The following is a 14,271-nucleotide window of genomic DNA, read 5'->3' as shown; positions in this document are numbered from 1 at the left end:
GTTCCTCTGTGTAGCCCTGGCTATCCTGGAACTTAATCTGTAGATCAGGCTAGCCCTGAGCTCAGAGATTCACCTGCCTCTGCCTCCAAAGTGCTGGAACTAAAGGCATACGCCACTACCACCACCACCACCTGGCTAAGCTGTTGTTTTAAAAGACAAATTTACCAGTGGCACAATGGTGACTGTGCCACACTGGGAGGAAAAGCTGTTGGTAGGAACCACCAGGGAGCCTGTGCCTTGTCTCACAAACTAAAAGCACAGGGCCAGCAGTGGTACAGAGGGTCATCAGGTAAAGAGACTTGCTGCCAAACCTGATGATCTGAGTTTGATTCCCCAATACCTACATGGTGAGAGAGAGCTGATCCTACAAATTGCACTATAGCATGTGGATATATACACAGAGAGACATTCTCTCTCTCTCTCTCTCTCTCTTACACACACACACACACACACACACACACATGCACACACGCACACATACACGAATGCACGCACAAGAAAAACAAACAAAACCCCAAGAGTTAAGAGTGTGGCCCAGTGGTAGAGTACTTCCATAGTACAAGGCTTTGGAGTCTGTTACCAGCACAGACAAAAGAAAAGGACAGGAGACATGTTGCATGCCAGACACTATTTTAAGCACTATACATTTATGACTTAATCTTCATGACAACATAAAGTGTGAAGTTAGTGCTAGTATGGTTATTGCCAATATGCAGATAAAACAGCTAGAGAAGTTATATAGCTCTTGACACATTGTACGGCATGGAAGTGGTAGGCCTGAGGTTGGATTCCGTCAGTCAGCTCCAGGGCACATGCAAAGGGTTGCTATCCTGGTGTTAGGAGGATTCCCTATGGCCTTGGATGTCCCTAAAACCCTAAGGTCAAGTATTCAGATGGAGTTGGCTGGGCAACAAGACTATTAGGACACCATGAGCCTCCCAGCTAGCTGGTGACAGGGACACAAGGGGCACGAAAGCTCAGCTAGCAGCCCCAGGTGTGGTTCACACAGCTCTGCACAGTTTCCACTGTTCCTGTGGACCATGGGAATTCTGAATAGCATTACCATGAATATATCAGGACTTCTGGCTGCAGGGAGTGGAGGAGCGTGGCTTTCTTCTACCTCAGTCTTCCTTGGCATGGCACTATGACTCAGACACCAAGTGGAGTGCGGTTCGCAGGCAGCCTAGTTCCCACCCCAGATTGGAAAGGTAGAGAATGGCTCAGCAGAAACAGGAGCACACCCCATCCAGACCCTGGTGGTCGCACCATGCATCTTTGACCAAGTGGGGTAAAACCAAGAACCACGATTCATAGCCACAGGAGGAACCTCTACTGTTCCTCGTGTCTTCACCATTCTTAAGTTTCTCACTTGCAACAGTATCAGAGTCATGGCAGAAAGCTTGTTTTGCTTGAGTTCATGGGTAGTGACAGACTTTTACCCAGGACCACTAAGAATGATGCGATATATTTTAACTGTCTCCAACTCCAGCATCATGACCAGGCTCAGCTGAAAACAGAACGAGTGTTCTTTCTGAGAGTTCTTTTTGTCTGGCACCATCGTGGGGTACTTGTGGACCCAGAGTTCCCCCTGTCCAGGTCACTGTGATGCCCCATAGTGAAGGCCACTCTTCGGCAGGACTCTGTGGTCCTTAATAGAATGTCAGGACGTCCACAGGATCCGCTTGCCTGTCTTATGGGCTACCAGATAAAATGAATCTAGAGGAGAAGTTGCTCAGTAAAACTAAACAAGGGTTGTGTGTGTGTGTGGGGGGGGTGTTACCACCACAGTGGCCAGCATCAGAAGATTGATTATCACACTCAACCCCAGAGTCTGTGCTATCAGGAACATTTTTTCCAGCACCAGCTAGGCCCAGGCTTCTCACTGCTTGTTCCATGCCAGGCAGCTAGAAATACCAAGGCCAGCCCTTATCCTGGAAATCAGGAGTCCCTGGAACAGGTCTGAAGTCTCTAAGCTGGCAGGTACTGGCAGGTCTGTGCTTAGAAGAGCATAGACAATGGAGCCAGTGATGGCAGACAGGTCCCCACTCAAGCCAGCAGAGCCATCCCTACACTGAATGTCTTATGAGGAAGGCCTTCCTCAGTTTAGCATGGAGGTCTCAGCTGACTGTAGACATAAGGTCCTCACTGCTTCTGCCTCCTTCCCTGATCCTGAAGGACACCAGGAGGCCAAGTTCTGATGTCCTGGTGTTCTTGGGAGGCAGTCATGTCCCTGGGGCTGATGTTGCCACACTGCCCTCAAAAGTGGTTCACATTCAGCATGGCTGTGGGAACCAACCATTTTCATCAGCACAGCCCTTCTGTGACTTTGATGCTGGGGCCTCGAAAGGGTTCTGGAGGGGAGAGCTCTCTGTGGACAATGGCCTTACTCCACTGCTTTGAGGCCAACAGAGGTGGGATATATGTGTGACATATTCTCTGCATTAAAGCCTGTATTTTATTCATTAGTAACCCCAGTTACCCAGTCACCTTCCCCCATAAATCTGCCTCCTCTTTACCACTTCAGGCCAACACCACCTGAGGGGAGGCCATGTAAGCCATCCCAGCAGGCCTATATTCCAGTGGAACATCCTAAGGAACCAGCCAAAAAGTAGAGCCTAGGCTGGCTTCTTTCCGGTCTCAGCCTTAGATGCTGCCTACTCTACGTCTCTTGAACCCTTAGTCTTATACCTTTGGCCATGTGGAAGGCAGCTCCAGGATGTGATGGGAAAGCGTGGGGATCATAGGTGGATCATGAAGGCTCCAGAACTTCCCATAGCCTTCATAGCTGGGGACCCTGGAGCACAGTCAGTCTTTCCTTTGCTCATGGCTATGGTCAACTCTACTGATGAATGTAATGTGTTCTATCCTCCCACCCACATGCCTCTCAGCGTTTTAACCTCTCCTACCACTGTCCCTGTGACCCAACTGAGATGGTGGTACACCCTCTTTTGTACTATCTCACAGCCCCCCAACCCCTGGCTCTGAAAGTGCTCTAGGCTCTCAGGCTCTACCTCTCAACAATTTCTCTGTAAGACGATCTGAGGCAGGGGGTGGGGGTAGAGAGGGAAGCAGAAGGAAATCAGAAGAAGAAATGGGGAGGGTGAGACCTGCCCAGGCCCCAGTGTAATCTGGACAGCCTGTGTATCTGGCCACAGTGTCCTGCTGTGAGTCCCTCAGGCTCTATCCCAGAAGCCGAGTCCCCCCACCCCACACACAGTCATTCCATCTGCCTTGCCCTTCTTCTGTCGTTATGTGGTCTAGTTTTAAAAAAACTTGCATCTGCTGTGAGAAGAAGAAGAGGAGAAGCACTGAGAACGCAGCCTACAAGGTGCTGATCGAGGAGTACAAGAAGCTGGGGCCCCTGAGCTACCCTGAATGCAATGTGCTCTTCTGCTTCACCCTGCTTATCACCCTGTGGTTCTCTCGAGACCCTGGATTCATGCCTGGCTGGCTGTCCATCGCCTGGGTCGAGGGACATACTAAGTAAGTTGATGAGGAGGAAAACCTTAGTTTTAGCATAATGATGTCTAAATGTCACCGTTGTCACCAACAGGCAGCAAGAGGAAGATACAGCTTGGGCCCTGTGTTCTGGAGCTAGGCTTTAGAGGAACATTCCGTTCTGTGGGCTTTGGGGTGCATTTGCTTTCAATCGGTCTTCAGGATGAAACTACGGGTGCATTTGTTTCTGTGGCTCCCCCATGTCCCCTACAAGGCTAAACCAGGAATGTTTATTGGCTCCTTAGAGCCCTGGTTTCTGCCTTCTTCCTTTCTTAAGAACCTACCCGAGATACGTCCCAGTTACTTAGAAACCTAGTTGGGTATGTGGATTCTCTCCTGCCTCTGTTAGGGAAACATACAACAAATGTTGAGGAATGACTATCCTAGTAAAGGCAGAAGATGTGGGTGAGGAGGTAGCTGTCTGCAACTGGCTACTCCATCTTGGTTACTTAGCTTAGCACCGGAGTCCTTGAGGTTGACTGAATCCAGAAGTCTAAATCTCATGGTTGAGATATCATTATGTTCACCCATGGAGCATTGTAGGCTGAAGGGGTGGGCGTGACTAAGATTCTGTCGGGGGTGAGGGTGGGAGAGTTCACCCAAAGTTGGAGGCCAAGAATTTGAGGGTATTAGTTACACCTAAGACTCAGCCTACCAGCCTTTGGGGCCTCTGGTTTTCATACCTCACAGAGCCCATTTCTTCCTGAACGAGCATTTACACATGGAATTGTGGATTGGGGCAAATTTGTCGTATGACTATCATTGAGTTCCTCTGTGTGCTTCCCTATCAGGCATATCACGGATGCCACAGTGGCCATCTTTGTGGCCATTTTGCTTTTCATAATACCTTCAGAAAAGCCCAAGTTCAACTTCAGAAACCAGACTGAGGAAGGTAAGGTTCTTTCATGGCTTTATGGCCATCATGACTGGGGTCCTGAGAGCAAAGGGCCCCCATAGAATATCCCCTGTGCCTAGGGGGCTGAGAATTCTGTCCTACTGAACAGGACTGGCCACATTACAAAGCCTAGGGAAATGGAGATTTGTTAAGATACTTGTGTATCCTCTAGACGGTGTAGTCTCTTCTTGTATTTAAACATGTAAAATATTATTTATATAGCAGGTGTAGATGTTTCAAATTCTCCAACATGCTGTCAATATTTTCTCTCCCTTTCCTGTTTTGTAATATGCATTCACACTATAAAGATGTCATCCAAGCACGCAGAGCCTGAACCCTGCTCCTTATTGTCTAGCATTTTATTTTGGCTCTGGGTTTCACTACAAGCATTCCCACTACACTACCAAATTGACCTCTGTTACTTCATCACGCAGGGGTCCTATATCCACCCTGCTGTGGAGTATTTTGACATTTTGAATTTTTCTTTAAAATAATTTAAAATCAAACCCTCCCCCATGTTGTGTGTGTTTCTATAAGCCATGGTACATGTGTGGTAGTCAGAGAATAACTCTTGGGGGTTATTTCTCTTCTTCCAACCATGGGGGTCCCGGGGATTATACACAGGTCGTCAGGCCTGGTAAGAAATACCTTTTCTCCCTAATAATCTTTCCCCTGAACTTTTTGTGATTAGAAGTTAAATATTCTGGATATAGCTTTTTCTTCAAAGGTGTTTCTTTAGGCTGAAAGCCATTGTCATAGTAAAAGAATACAGATGACCTAAAATATCTAAATAGTTTTTAAAATATATGACCAAATAGCCTTTTTGAAAAGGTGGTTTTGACTTACTATGCTCCCCTCAGCCAAGCATATAACCAAATCCTCCCCCAGAAAAGGGTACAGAGACCATTGAGAACTTTAGCTGATATGCAGGTGTGCACTGGTACCTCATTATCTTTATTGGCTTATATTTCCTGACCATGTCTCTTACTTTCTAATGTGTGTGCTTTTTCTTCACAGAAAAGAAAACTCCGTTCTATCCCCCACCACTGCTGGACTGGAAAGTCACCCAAGATAAAGTGCCCTGGGGCATTGTGCTGCTCCTGGGGGGAGGGTTTGCTATGGCAAAAGGCTGTGAGGTATGTGTACAGCTCTAGGTAGCCCTGGACTTGTACTAAGAGGTGGCAAATGTCGCCATCCACTCCCCTACTCCCATTCAATCTGTGGCTGTGTGACTTCACCACAGAGCTACATAGCCTTTAAGCAGGGAATTCTGTGTTGTCATGAATAGTGTCCTGCAGGGGTGAGCATGGCTGAGGATGCAGCAGCCTGGATGAATCTTAGGCATTTATCATCGAGGACTCTTTTGAGTCCTTACGGATATTCTCACCATGTCCTTTGGATCCTCTATTTGCTGAACTTCTTGTTGACACGGTTTCAGGATTTCAAAACTTTTCTCTAGTTAAGAACTTAGCAGCATAGGAGATCAGCTTTTAAGAGAAAATGCAATTCAGCTATCTCCTCAGCCAAAGAGGCTGCGTTAGTTATCATCATCCATCCCCTTCAGCCCATCCCTCTGGTTCCCTCTAGCTCTTCTTTGTCATTCTCTTCCACTCTTCCCCTCTCTCTCTTCCTTCCCTTCCATGCCTCCCATCCCACTCATTCACCGTTCCTTCTTTCTTTCCTTTCTCCTTTCTATTTTCTTAATTCTTCCTTCCTTCCTAGCCATCCACCCATTCTATCCATGTCTGTATCTACCCAACACATCCAGCCATCTTTCCACCCACCCAGGAATGTGATGTAACAGATAAACTTGGTCTGTATCGTGTTTACAGTTTCCCTAGCCTCTTGGACAAAGCCTGGCATACCACGAATACATGCATGCTATCTCTTTTGTGCTTCGGATCAAGCTCACATAAAACACTATACCACTGAACCATATCACCAACCTAATGTATAGATCATATATTTATATAATTTAATACACATTTCAGACGAACAAATTCACCAGTCCAATTATCCCTCTCTCTTTCATCTACCCACAAATTCTTTTCCCCATGTGGCATTTTCTTTTACTCATCAAACATTCTAGTATGTTCCTGATGATAGGCCAGGTACAGAAGACATGGTATCTGTTTTTGAAGACTTGGCAGTTTAGAGACCAGGGTGTGTCTACAAGATCCTTTTGGGATGAAGTGAGATAAGATCAAAGAGGTACCTGGTTGAGGCAATGAAGCTGTAGAAGTCAGCATTCTAAGGTCTGCTTTAAGGATAGCATGCATGCCCTTGAATCTGAAGGCAAAGGGAAGCAGCCAGAAGTGACTTGGTCAGATGTAGATTTGAAAGCAGCTATCCTATCATCTTAAGTGGTGGTGTGAGGCCAGCAGAGGGAGAGAAGAACCAGTGAGCTCTCTGTAGTCTTCATCAGACTCCTCTGAACTAGCCCATTCTCTTCTGGACACTTGCTGCCATTTTGACTTCTAGGATACCTCTTTCTCCCACCTTCCTTGTTCCATGGTCCCTGCTTAACCACCTCTGCTGGCTCTTCTTCAGTTCTCAGTCAAATATGCTCATTTCCCAGGCTCTGCCCTTGGCTCTTGTCTGTCCACTTTCTGCTCTTGTCCTCTTATCTCAGAGCTCCAAGACTCTCCAATTTCTGGCTCAGATCATTTCTCTAAGCCTTAAGAATGTGGAAGACTAAGGGAGAGAATGGAGAAGAGCCATATAGGGTGACTTGTGACTGCCTAGGTACCAGAAATTAGCAGGACAGAAACCCTTCAGGATGACTCCCAGCAGTTATGAAGGGTTCATCAGCTACAGATCCCAGAGGAAGAAGCAGATTCTAGATTAGGGCACTGTCTTAGTCAGGGTTTCTATTCCTGCACAAACATTATGACCAAGAAACAAGTTTGGGAGGAAAGGGTTTATTCAGCTTACATCTCCACATTGCTGTTCATCACCAAAGGAAGTCAGGACTGGAACTCAAGCAGGTCAGGAAGCAGAAGCTGATGCAGAGGCCATGGAGAGATGGCACTTACTGGCTTGCTTCCCCTGGCTTGCTCAGCTTGATTCCTTATAGAACCCAGTACTACCATCCCAGGGATGGCATCACCCACAACGGGCCCTCCCACCCTTGATCACTAATTGAGAAAATGCTTTACTGCTGGATCTCATGGAAGCATTTCCTCGAGAGAGGGTCCTTTCTTGTGATAACTCTAGCTTGTGTCAAGTTGACACACAAAGCTAGCCAGCACAGGCACGTTGAGCCTGATGTGCTCATGGGGACATTTAAACAGACACTTCCAGATGACTTCTGATGTTTGAATCTAGTTAATAGATCAGCTGAGCCACAAGCAAAGTTGTAGGAGTCAAAAGATTAAGGAGGAAGAGGAGCAGGGATGGAGCAAGAGGGGAAGGAAAATTGTAGGGATAGATTAGATTATTACCTATGTGTAAGAAAGAGAATTGTAAATGGAGTGGAGTGAGCTCCCTGGACCCTGGAGGAACTGTAAGCCAGGAGCCCTGAAATGATGGTCTCTGTGCTTCTTAGACTTCAGGGCTCTCCGAGTGGATGGCAAGAAAAATGGAACCCTTGAGCTCAGTGAAACCTGCTCTCATTACCTTGATCTTGTCCAGTGTTATTTCAGTGATCACAGAGTGCACAAGTAATATAGCCACTACCACCCTGTTCCTGCCCATCTTTGCCTCCATGGTAAGTAACTCTTCTGGGGGAAGAAAAGAACAGTTTGTGGAAAGTTGTGAACCCATGGCCATTTCATGAGTCTCTAGAGAAGCAGTAAAATTGTGATCTGGAGCCTCACTGGGCTTGAAGACCAAGATGTAGCTCTGGTTCTGATGTGGACTTGTATACACTGGTCCTGAGGCTCTCCCTCACTGCTTGGTCCACTCTTCTTTGTATTTCCCCACCACCTCCCAAAGCACCAGATGTGGACCAGGTGCTTAAACTTTATTGTATCAGTGGGCCAGATGGTTTGGGAGGAGAGGGCAGTATGGTTGCAGGTTCAACGTCTATATGATCTACAGGGTAAGTTCAAGTTAGTGAGACCCCACCTCAAAAATAAAAATAAAAAGACAGCTCTTGTCTGGCATGTGCAAGGCCCTGGGTTCAGTCACCAGTACCACACACACCACTACATACTCACACAAAGCAACAACCACACAAAATATTATATTAATCTAACTATCTGGGCTATTTTTCAAATTGGTGAGAGGAGGATATAGATCACCAACCGAGACTACAGAAAGAAGCCCAGGAGATGTGAGGACTTGAGAATGGGATGACTGGACAGGACTTTCTGGCAGGGCAGGGAAAGGGCATGCCTGAAGATGTCCCAGGGAAGAGAGGGGTCACTGAGATCTGAGACAGAAAATGGAGGCAGTGAAGGAAAGGCTGTCAAATGTTGATTCCAGTGTTCTATGGGCAAGCTCAATTGTGAGCTGGGAACTGAGGAGGAAGCTAAGCCTGTAGGGCAATCAGCTGTCATCTGTTCTTATGTTCCTCTGTCCCACATCAAAGATGCGACCTTAGAGGGTCCAGGAAGCACCAGAAGACCCGAGCCCCCTCCTAGAAGTATGATGAGAGTCCTAAGACATACATGGGCTACGGAGAACCTGAAAGAGGAAGCCACTGAAGTCTACCCTGGAGAGGAACAGGAGAAGGCTGTGATTAGTCTGAGTTCAGAGACAGACTCACAAAAGATCTAAGCCCAGTGCTGAAGTTGAAGTTGGTAAATTTCCATCCAAGCAGCATGGGACATCCAGTTTAAAAAAAAAAAAAAAAAAAAAAAAAAAAAAAAGCAAACCTGAGAGGTTTTTTTTCTATTCCCAGGGATGATAGAAGTGTTTAAAATAGAAAGGTAGCTGTCTCCTTCCCTAAGCAGGCTGCTCACAGTTAAGGAACTAAAGAAGGAAAGTGTAGAGAGGGAAGAAGAGGAGGAGGAGGACTGGAGAGGAGAAGGAGGAGAGGAAGAAGACAAGTAGAGGAGGACAGGGAGGAGGGGATCAAGAATGGGGAGCAAGGTCTATTGGTGCTGGGCACACAATGGGGATACTCCTCTCCTGAGCAAAGTCTGGCTTTGTCATCTCTCCTGTGAACCCTGTGAGCACAAAGAGCCCCAGCTAGGCAAATACAAGCTTTACTCTAAGGAGGCAGCTGGTCCTTTGAAAATAAGTTCTGTTGTGGGGCTGGAAAGATAGATCAGTGATTAAGAGCACTAGCTGCTCTTGCAAAGGACCCAGGTTCGATTCCCAGCACCCATATGGAGGCTCACAACCATCTGTAACTCCAGTCCCAGGAGTCTAACACCCTTTTCTGGCATCCTCAGGCACCACACACACGTGATACACAAATATACATTCAGGTAAACACTCATGCATGTAAAATTAAAAAAAAACAAACAAACAAATAAAAAAAGAGGAGGCTCTTCTAGAAGCCAAAACTCCGAGTAAAATTGCCCAGAACTACCATTAGGCCCTCCATGTTCCTGCCTGGACACCCACAAGAGGAAAGCGAACTGCGAGTGGTGCTGCTTGAATACAGTATCCCGCTGTTGCTGGCCAGGAGGTCATTTTCCCAAATTTTGATGTCAAATTGTTATAGTGAGATCCCTGCAGACATGTTTACATGTGAAAACATGCATGATCAAGCATCTCTTTGACAGCTATTTAGACTATGTTATTTACTCACTAAATAACATAATGAATACAGACCCTATGATGATAGAATTAGCAGAATTTTAATATGTAGAATGAAAAAGGTGGACACCAGGTCCCCAATACAAAGGGATCCCGTGGAAGCATTTGCAGGTAAGTAGTGCTTCTAATTCTGTAAGATGCCTCTGTTTGCGACAAAAGATGGCTCACAGTACATTTTAAGATTTAATGCAATCTAGAGGTCCACTATGGCTTCTGGCTCACAGTAAGTGACCCTAGAAAATATAAGGACTAAATTGCAGCTAAAAGGCCTCCAAGGGGGGTAGCCTCTGAGCTCAGCCATCTGTGGTCAGTAGTTATCATGCAGAGAAGCACAAAGCTCTATGGGACTAGCCAGACACAGATGTGAAGGTTGGGCTGTAACCCAGGCCTTCGGGAATGATTGTGACGTACGGTCTGGGAGCTTCTGTGTGTGCTGTACTGAGTCACAACGCCATGTGTCTCTCCAGGCTCGTTCCATCGGCATCCATCCACTGTATGTCATGATTCCCTGTACCCTGAGCGCATCACTTGCCTTCATGTTGCCTGTGGCTACCCCACCAAATGCCATCGTGTTTGCCTACGGACACCTCAAAATTATTGACATGGTAATAGCCCCTTTTATTTTCACCTATTAGATGATGATATTACTGGTATAAGGGATGTCTCATTTATGAATGATGTGTGAGTTTCAAAAGGATGTCATATAGGGCTGGGGCAATAGCTCAGTTGGTAAAGAGCTTGCTGTGCAAGCATGATGCCCTAAATTGGTGTTCTCAGCACTCACACTAAAAGCCAGGCATGGTTGTGACAAACACAGGAGGACCTTGGGCTCCTTGGCCAGTCAGTATAGCTGAATCAGTGGGGAGAGGAGACTCTGTCTCAGAAAACTTAAGCAGAGAGCTGGAGAGATGGTGCCAGTGGTTAAGAGCACTCATTGTTCTTACAGGGGACCCAGGTTCCGTTCCTCAACACCCACAATGTGGTTTACATGCATCCATAACTCTTCATGGACTAGGCACAAACATAGTACACATACACACATGTAGGCAAAACACTCATACATATAAAACAAATCTAAGAAATATTTAAAGGCAGAGAATTATAGAGGAAGACAGCCCCTGGCCCACAAACATGCAAGCACAAGTGAGCACACCTGCACATACACAAGGAGAGAATGACAGAGGGCATCATGGGATCTGAGAGCACCACAGGACACCTAAGCCTATAGCTGTCATTTTTGTTTATGGTGTATCTCTTCTTGTTTATGGACATGATCTCATATTTCATATAGCATCTGTTCCCATGGAGGTGCTAGAAACCCCTATCTGGACAAACTTTTGTAGGTCCCAGGGAAGTCCTGGCTGAACACTTGGAAGGGATGGAGCCCTCACATGGCAGTAGAACCATAATTAGCAAGAACACCGAGGACATCCAGGAGGAGCACAGTAGTCAGAGAGGCTTGTAGGGTATATGAAAAGGGGACACATAATGGGGAGCCCGTTTTCATGGGAGTCAGTGTGATGCCTTGGAAGCAAATATAATCACAGGTAAAGCTTTACAAGCCAGGTTTGGCTTTCTCACCTCTGATGGGGGAAGGACAACTCTGTGGCTCTGGGTTGGGGATGAGCTGAGTAGGTAAGAGTGGGACGCCAGACTAGTCCTTACCTTAACCAGTCAATTATTAATGAGCCTCTATCAGGGCATTCTGGGGGCTCCTCGTGCATATTCTCATTATGTACATAGATCCCAGAAGCCACACACTGCAGATTTGATTCTGGACCACAGGAAAAATTCCATGCTGGGGTGTTGGAGTAATGACTCATGAGTGTCAGGAAGGTATACAAAGTGGGTGGCAGAAAGAGCTATGGGAGGGTCACAAGATGTGGTTGATGTCTTACACCAGCTCTCTGAAGTCACTTCCCAACATCATAATGGATGTAGAGAACCCACCTGTGCTGGCTCCTTGCCAGGGATTCCTTCAGCAACAGTAACACTTAATTTGCTTTGTCCGGAGATGAGAGGAGCCCAGAGTGCAGGAACACAAGGCCCAGCCAAGACCCGAGTTGCTGACTGATTCTGTTTTTATTCCCTAGGTGAAAACTGGATTCATATTGAACTTCCTTGGAGTCTTAACTGTGTCTCTGTCAGTCAACACCTGGGGACGGGCTGTGTTTAATTTGGGTCAGTTTCCTGACTGGGCAAATTCATCAAGTATTAGGACTTAAGAAGAGCCACAAGAGCACAAGCAAGCCTCCCAAACCCTTCTGAGGACTATGAATCTTATGGCACACCTTGCACAGAACACTAGTGCTCACATGCTGTGTGATCCAATGATGTCAACACCCCAAGGAGATCTAGCCAACTAGCCACCTCTTCCTCTAGGCTCAGGTTCAGAGATGGCAATGGGCGACGGGAAGATAGGCTCAGGAGATAGGCTCAGAACCCTTTTGAGAGGTCGTAAGGCCCATCTTTCCTAGGACCCTTCCATCTTTCCTGGGACAGGCAGGAAACAGAGGGACCAGGGCTCAAATCCTGTGCCATGTGGCTTTGAAAGACTATGGCTCCATGCTGGGCTCCCAGTTCTCACATGCCTGTTCCCAGGGTCTTCACACCACACGGGGGTGGGGTGGGGTGGCTGGATCACCAGGCTGAGAGCCCATTCCCCCCTCCCCCCTGCCTTGCCTCTTCTGGATGTCCCCAGATCATCATCTCTATCACCATGAAGGAACTTCCCATCCAGGACAGAACTCTGATCTTGAACACTTCCCACTGTCAAGAGTGAGAGTAGGAGTCATGGCCCCCTGAAGACTCGGACTCTGCATGGTGCCATCACCACTGAGCAACCTGAGGTGCTAACATTGGTGGCATTCCTGCCCAGCCTTGGCTGACCTGTCCCTTACTTGCCTCTTTTCATATTCATTAACAGTTTGAACTCCCTTCCCAGCTCCCTACTGAGCCTCCTTGAGCCCCTAGATCCCCCTGTCTAAGGCTCCCCAGAAAACCCCTGTTTTTTTCCATGGAGCTCAGTTCGATCATTCTGGGAATGCTCATCCTGCCAGCCTGATGTGGCTGGGATCACACTTCAAGGATGGACACATGATGTCTCTTTGGGGGATGGTGTTAAAGTGGGATACCTAAGTCTTCCCTTGGCTAGATCCAGAGCAGATTTAGCAACTCATTTCCATGAGCTGCTGGGCTGCACATTTTGTCTGTCCTGTTGGACTCTTGAGCTCCTCTGGGAAGGCCTTTCCCTTGCTGTCTGTGCATTGTGGCCAGGCCTGTTGGCAACAGAGCATGGCTGAGAATGAGCAGTGCTTGTTGGAGTCTGAGCAGACAGACCCTGCCAGAGTAAACTGACTGAGCAGAGTGTCCATGGGAACCCATAGGACCCCTCACATGAAAGGGAGACAGGAGAGGAAGCTCTCCATAGCTCTTTCAGTGATGCCCTCTTCCTTGCTTGATTTGCTCTGCAATACAGTCCACGGATGTCAGAAGACAGTATGGGGACCCAAGGAGTCCCCATCAAAGATCAAGTATGTGTCTGGCTCCTCGGGAGGGATGACTCCTGACCACACTGTTGAAGGCTTGCTCTTGTCAAATACTCTGTCTGCTATGGAAAGTTCCAATGTGTTGACTAGTCTGTGATTTTGTGCCTTGTGAAGACAGAGGGAGGCAGATGAATAAACAGTTGCTCTCTGTCCTCCTCCTGGGTGCCTGGCTTTCCTGGACCTAGGGAACTTACCAGTTATCATATTCCATATTTGCCGCTACCCTGTGAGATGGCCAGCGTTAGGATCCTCGCTCATCCTTGAAGAAAAACAAGGCTCAGAGTATCCAGGGGATGAACTCTAGGTCCAGCTAGTGGCAGTTTGGGGTCCCATAAAGACAGGCCTCTCCTTTTCTCTTTCTACCCATGAAGGACTTTGGGCTTATTGGGCTTATAGGGAAAGGTAGGTGGCTGAGAGCCAGTCTACCCTAAGGTCCTGCTTAGCCAGGGAAGATCTTTAAACATGAGATGGACTCAGGACAGTGCTGAAACAGACAGAACTGGTCCCTTCCCTCAGACTCTTCCCGAGGAAAGTGTGATCAAAATAGTGAATTCTTGTCTCCCATATCACATAGACAGCCTCTCCTTACCTAACTCTCTGGTTTCCACAGCCCTACTA

The 14,271-nt window shown here is 47.2% G+C and overlaps 1 protein-coding gene across 4 annotated transcripts in view; it reads left to right on the top strand.

Annotated features, from left to right (window-relative positions):
- Positions 1 to 13,808, top strand: part of Slc13a5 (solute carrier family 13 member 5) — a 24,826-nt gene extending 11,018 nt beyond the window's left edge. For 2 of the 4 annotated variants that reach the window (XM_031352876.1, XM_031352880.1), the window contains 7 exons: positions 3,262 to 3,483; positions 4,290 to 4,390; positions 5,411 to 5,529; positions 7,941 to 8,102; positions 10,573 to 10,710; positions 12,199 to 12,286; positions 12,807 to 13,808. In XM_031352876.1, coding sequence (XP_031208736.1) covers positions 3,262 to 3,483; positions 4,290 to 4,390; positions 5,411 to 5,529; positions 7,941 to 8,102; positions 10,573 to 10,710; positions 12,199 to 12,286; positions 12,807 to 12,910 — 934 coding nt within the window. In that variant the 3' untranslated portion in view covers positions 12,911 to 13,808. Of the gene's footprint in view, positions 1 to 3,261; positions 3,484 to 4,289; positions 4,391 to 5,410; positions 5,530 to 7,940; positions 8,103 to 10,572; positions 10,711 to 12,198 lie in introns of all 4 variants that reach the window. The other 2 variants (XM_031352877.1, XM_031352879.1) reach the window with 2 other exon arrangements.
- Positions 13,809 to 14,271: the final 463 nt, after the last annotated feature.

This window comes from Mastomys coucha, unplaced genomic scaffold, assembly GCF_008632895.1.
Source record: "Mastomys coucha isolate ucsf_1 unplaced genomic scaffold, UCSF_Mcou_1 pScaffold5, whole genome shotgun sequence".
NCBI classification, from domain to species: domain Eukaryota; kingdom Metazoa; phylum Chordata; class Mammalia; order Rodentia; family Muridae; genus Mastomys; species Mastomys coucha.
The sequence above is the reverse complement of the archived record's forward strand: the minus strand, read 5'-3'. Positions and strand labels throughout refer to the sequence as shown.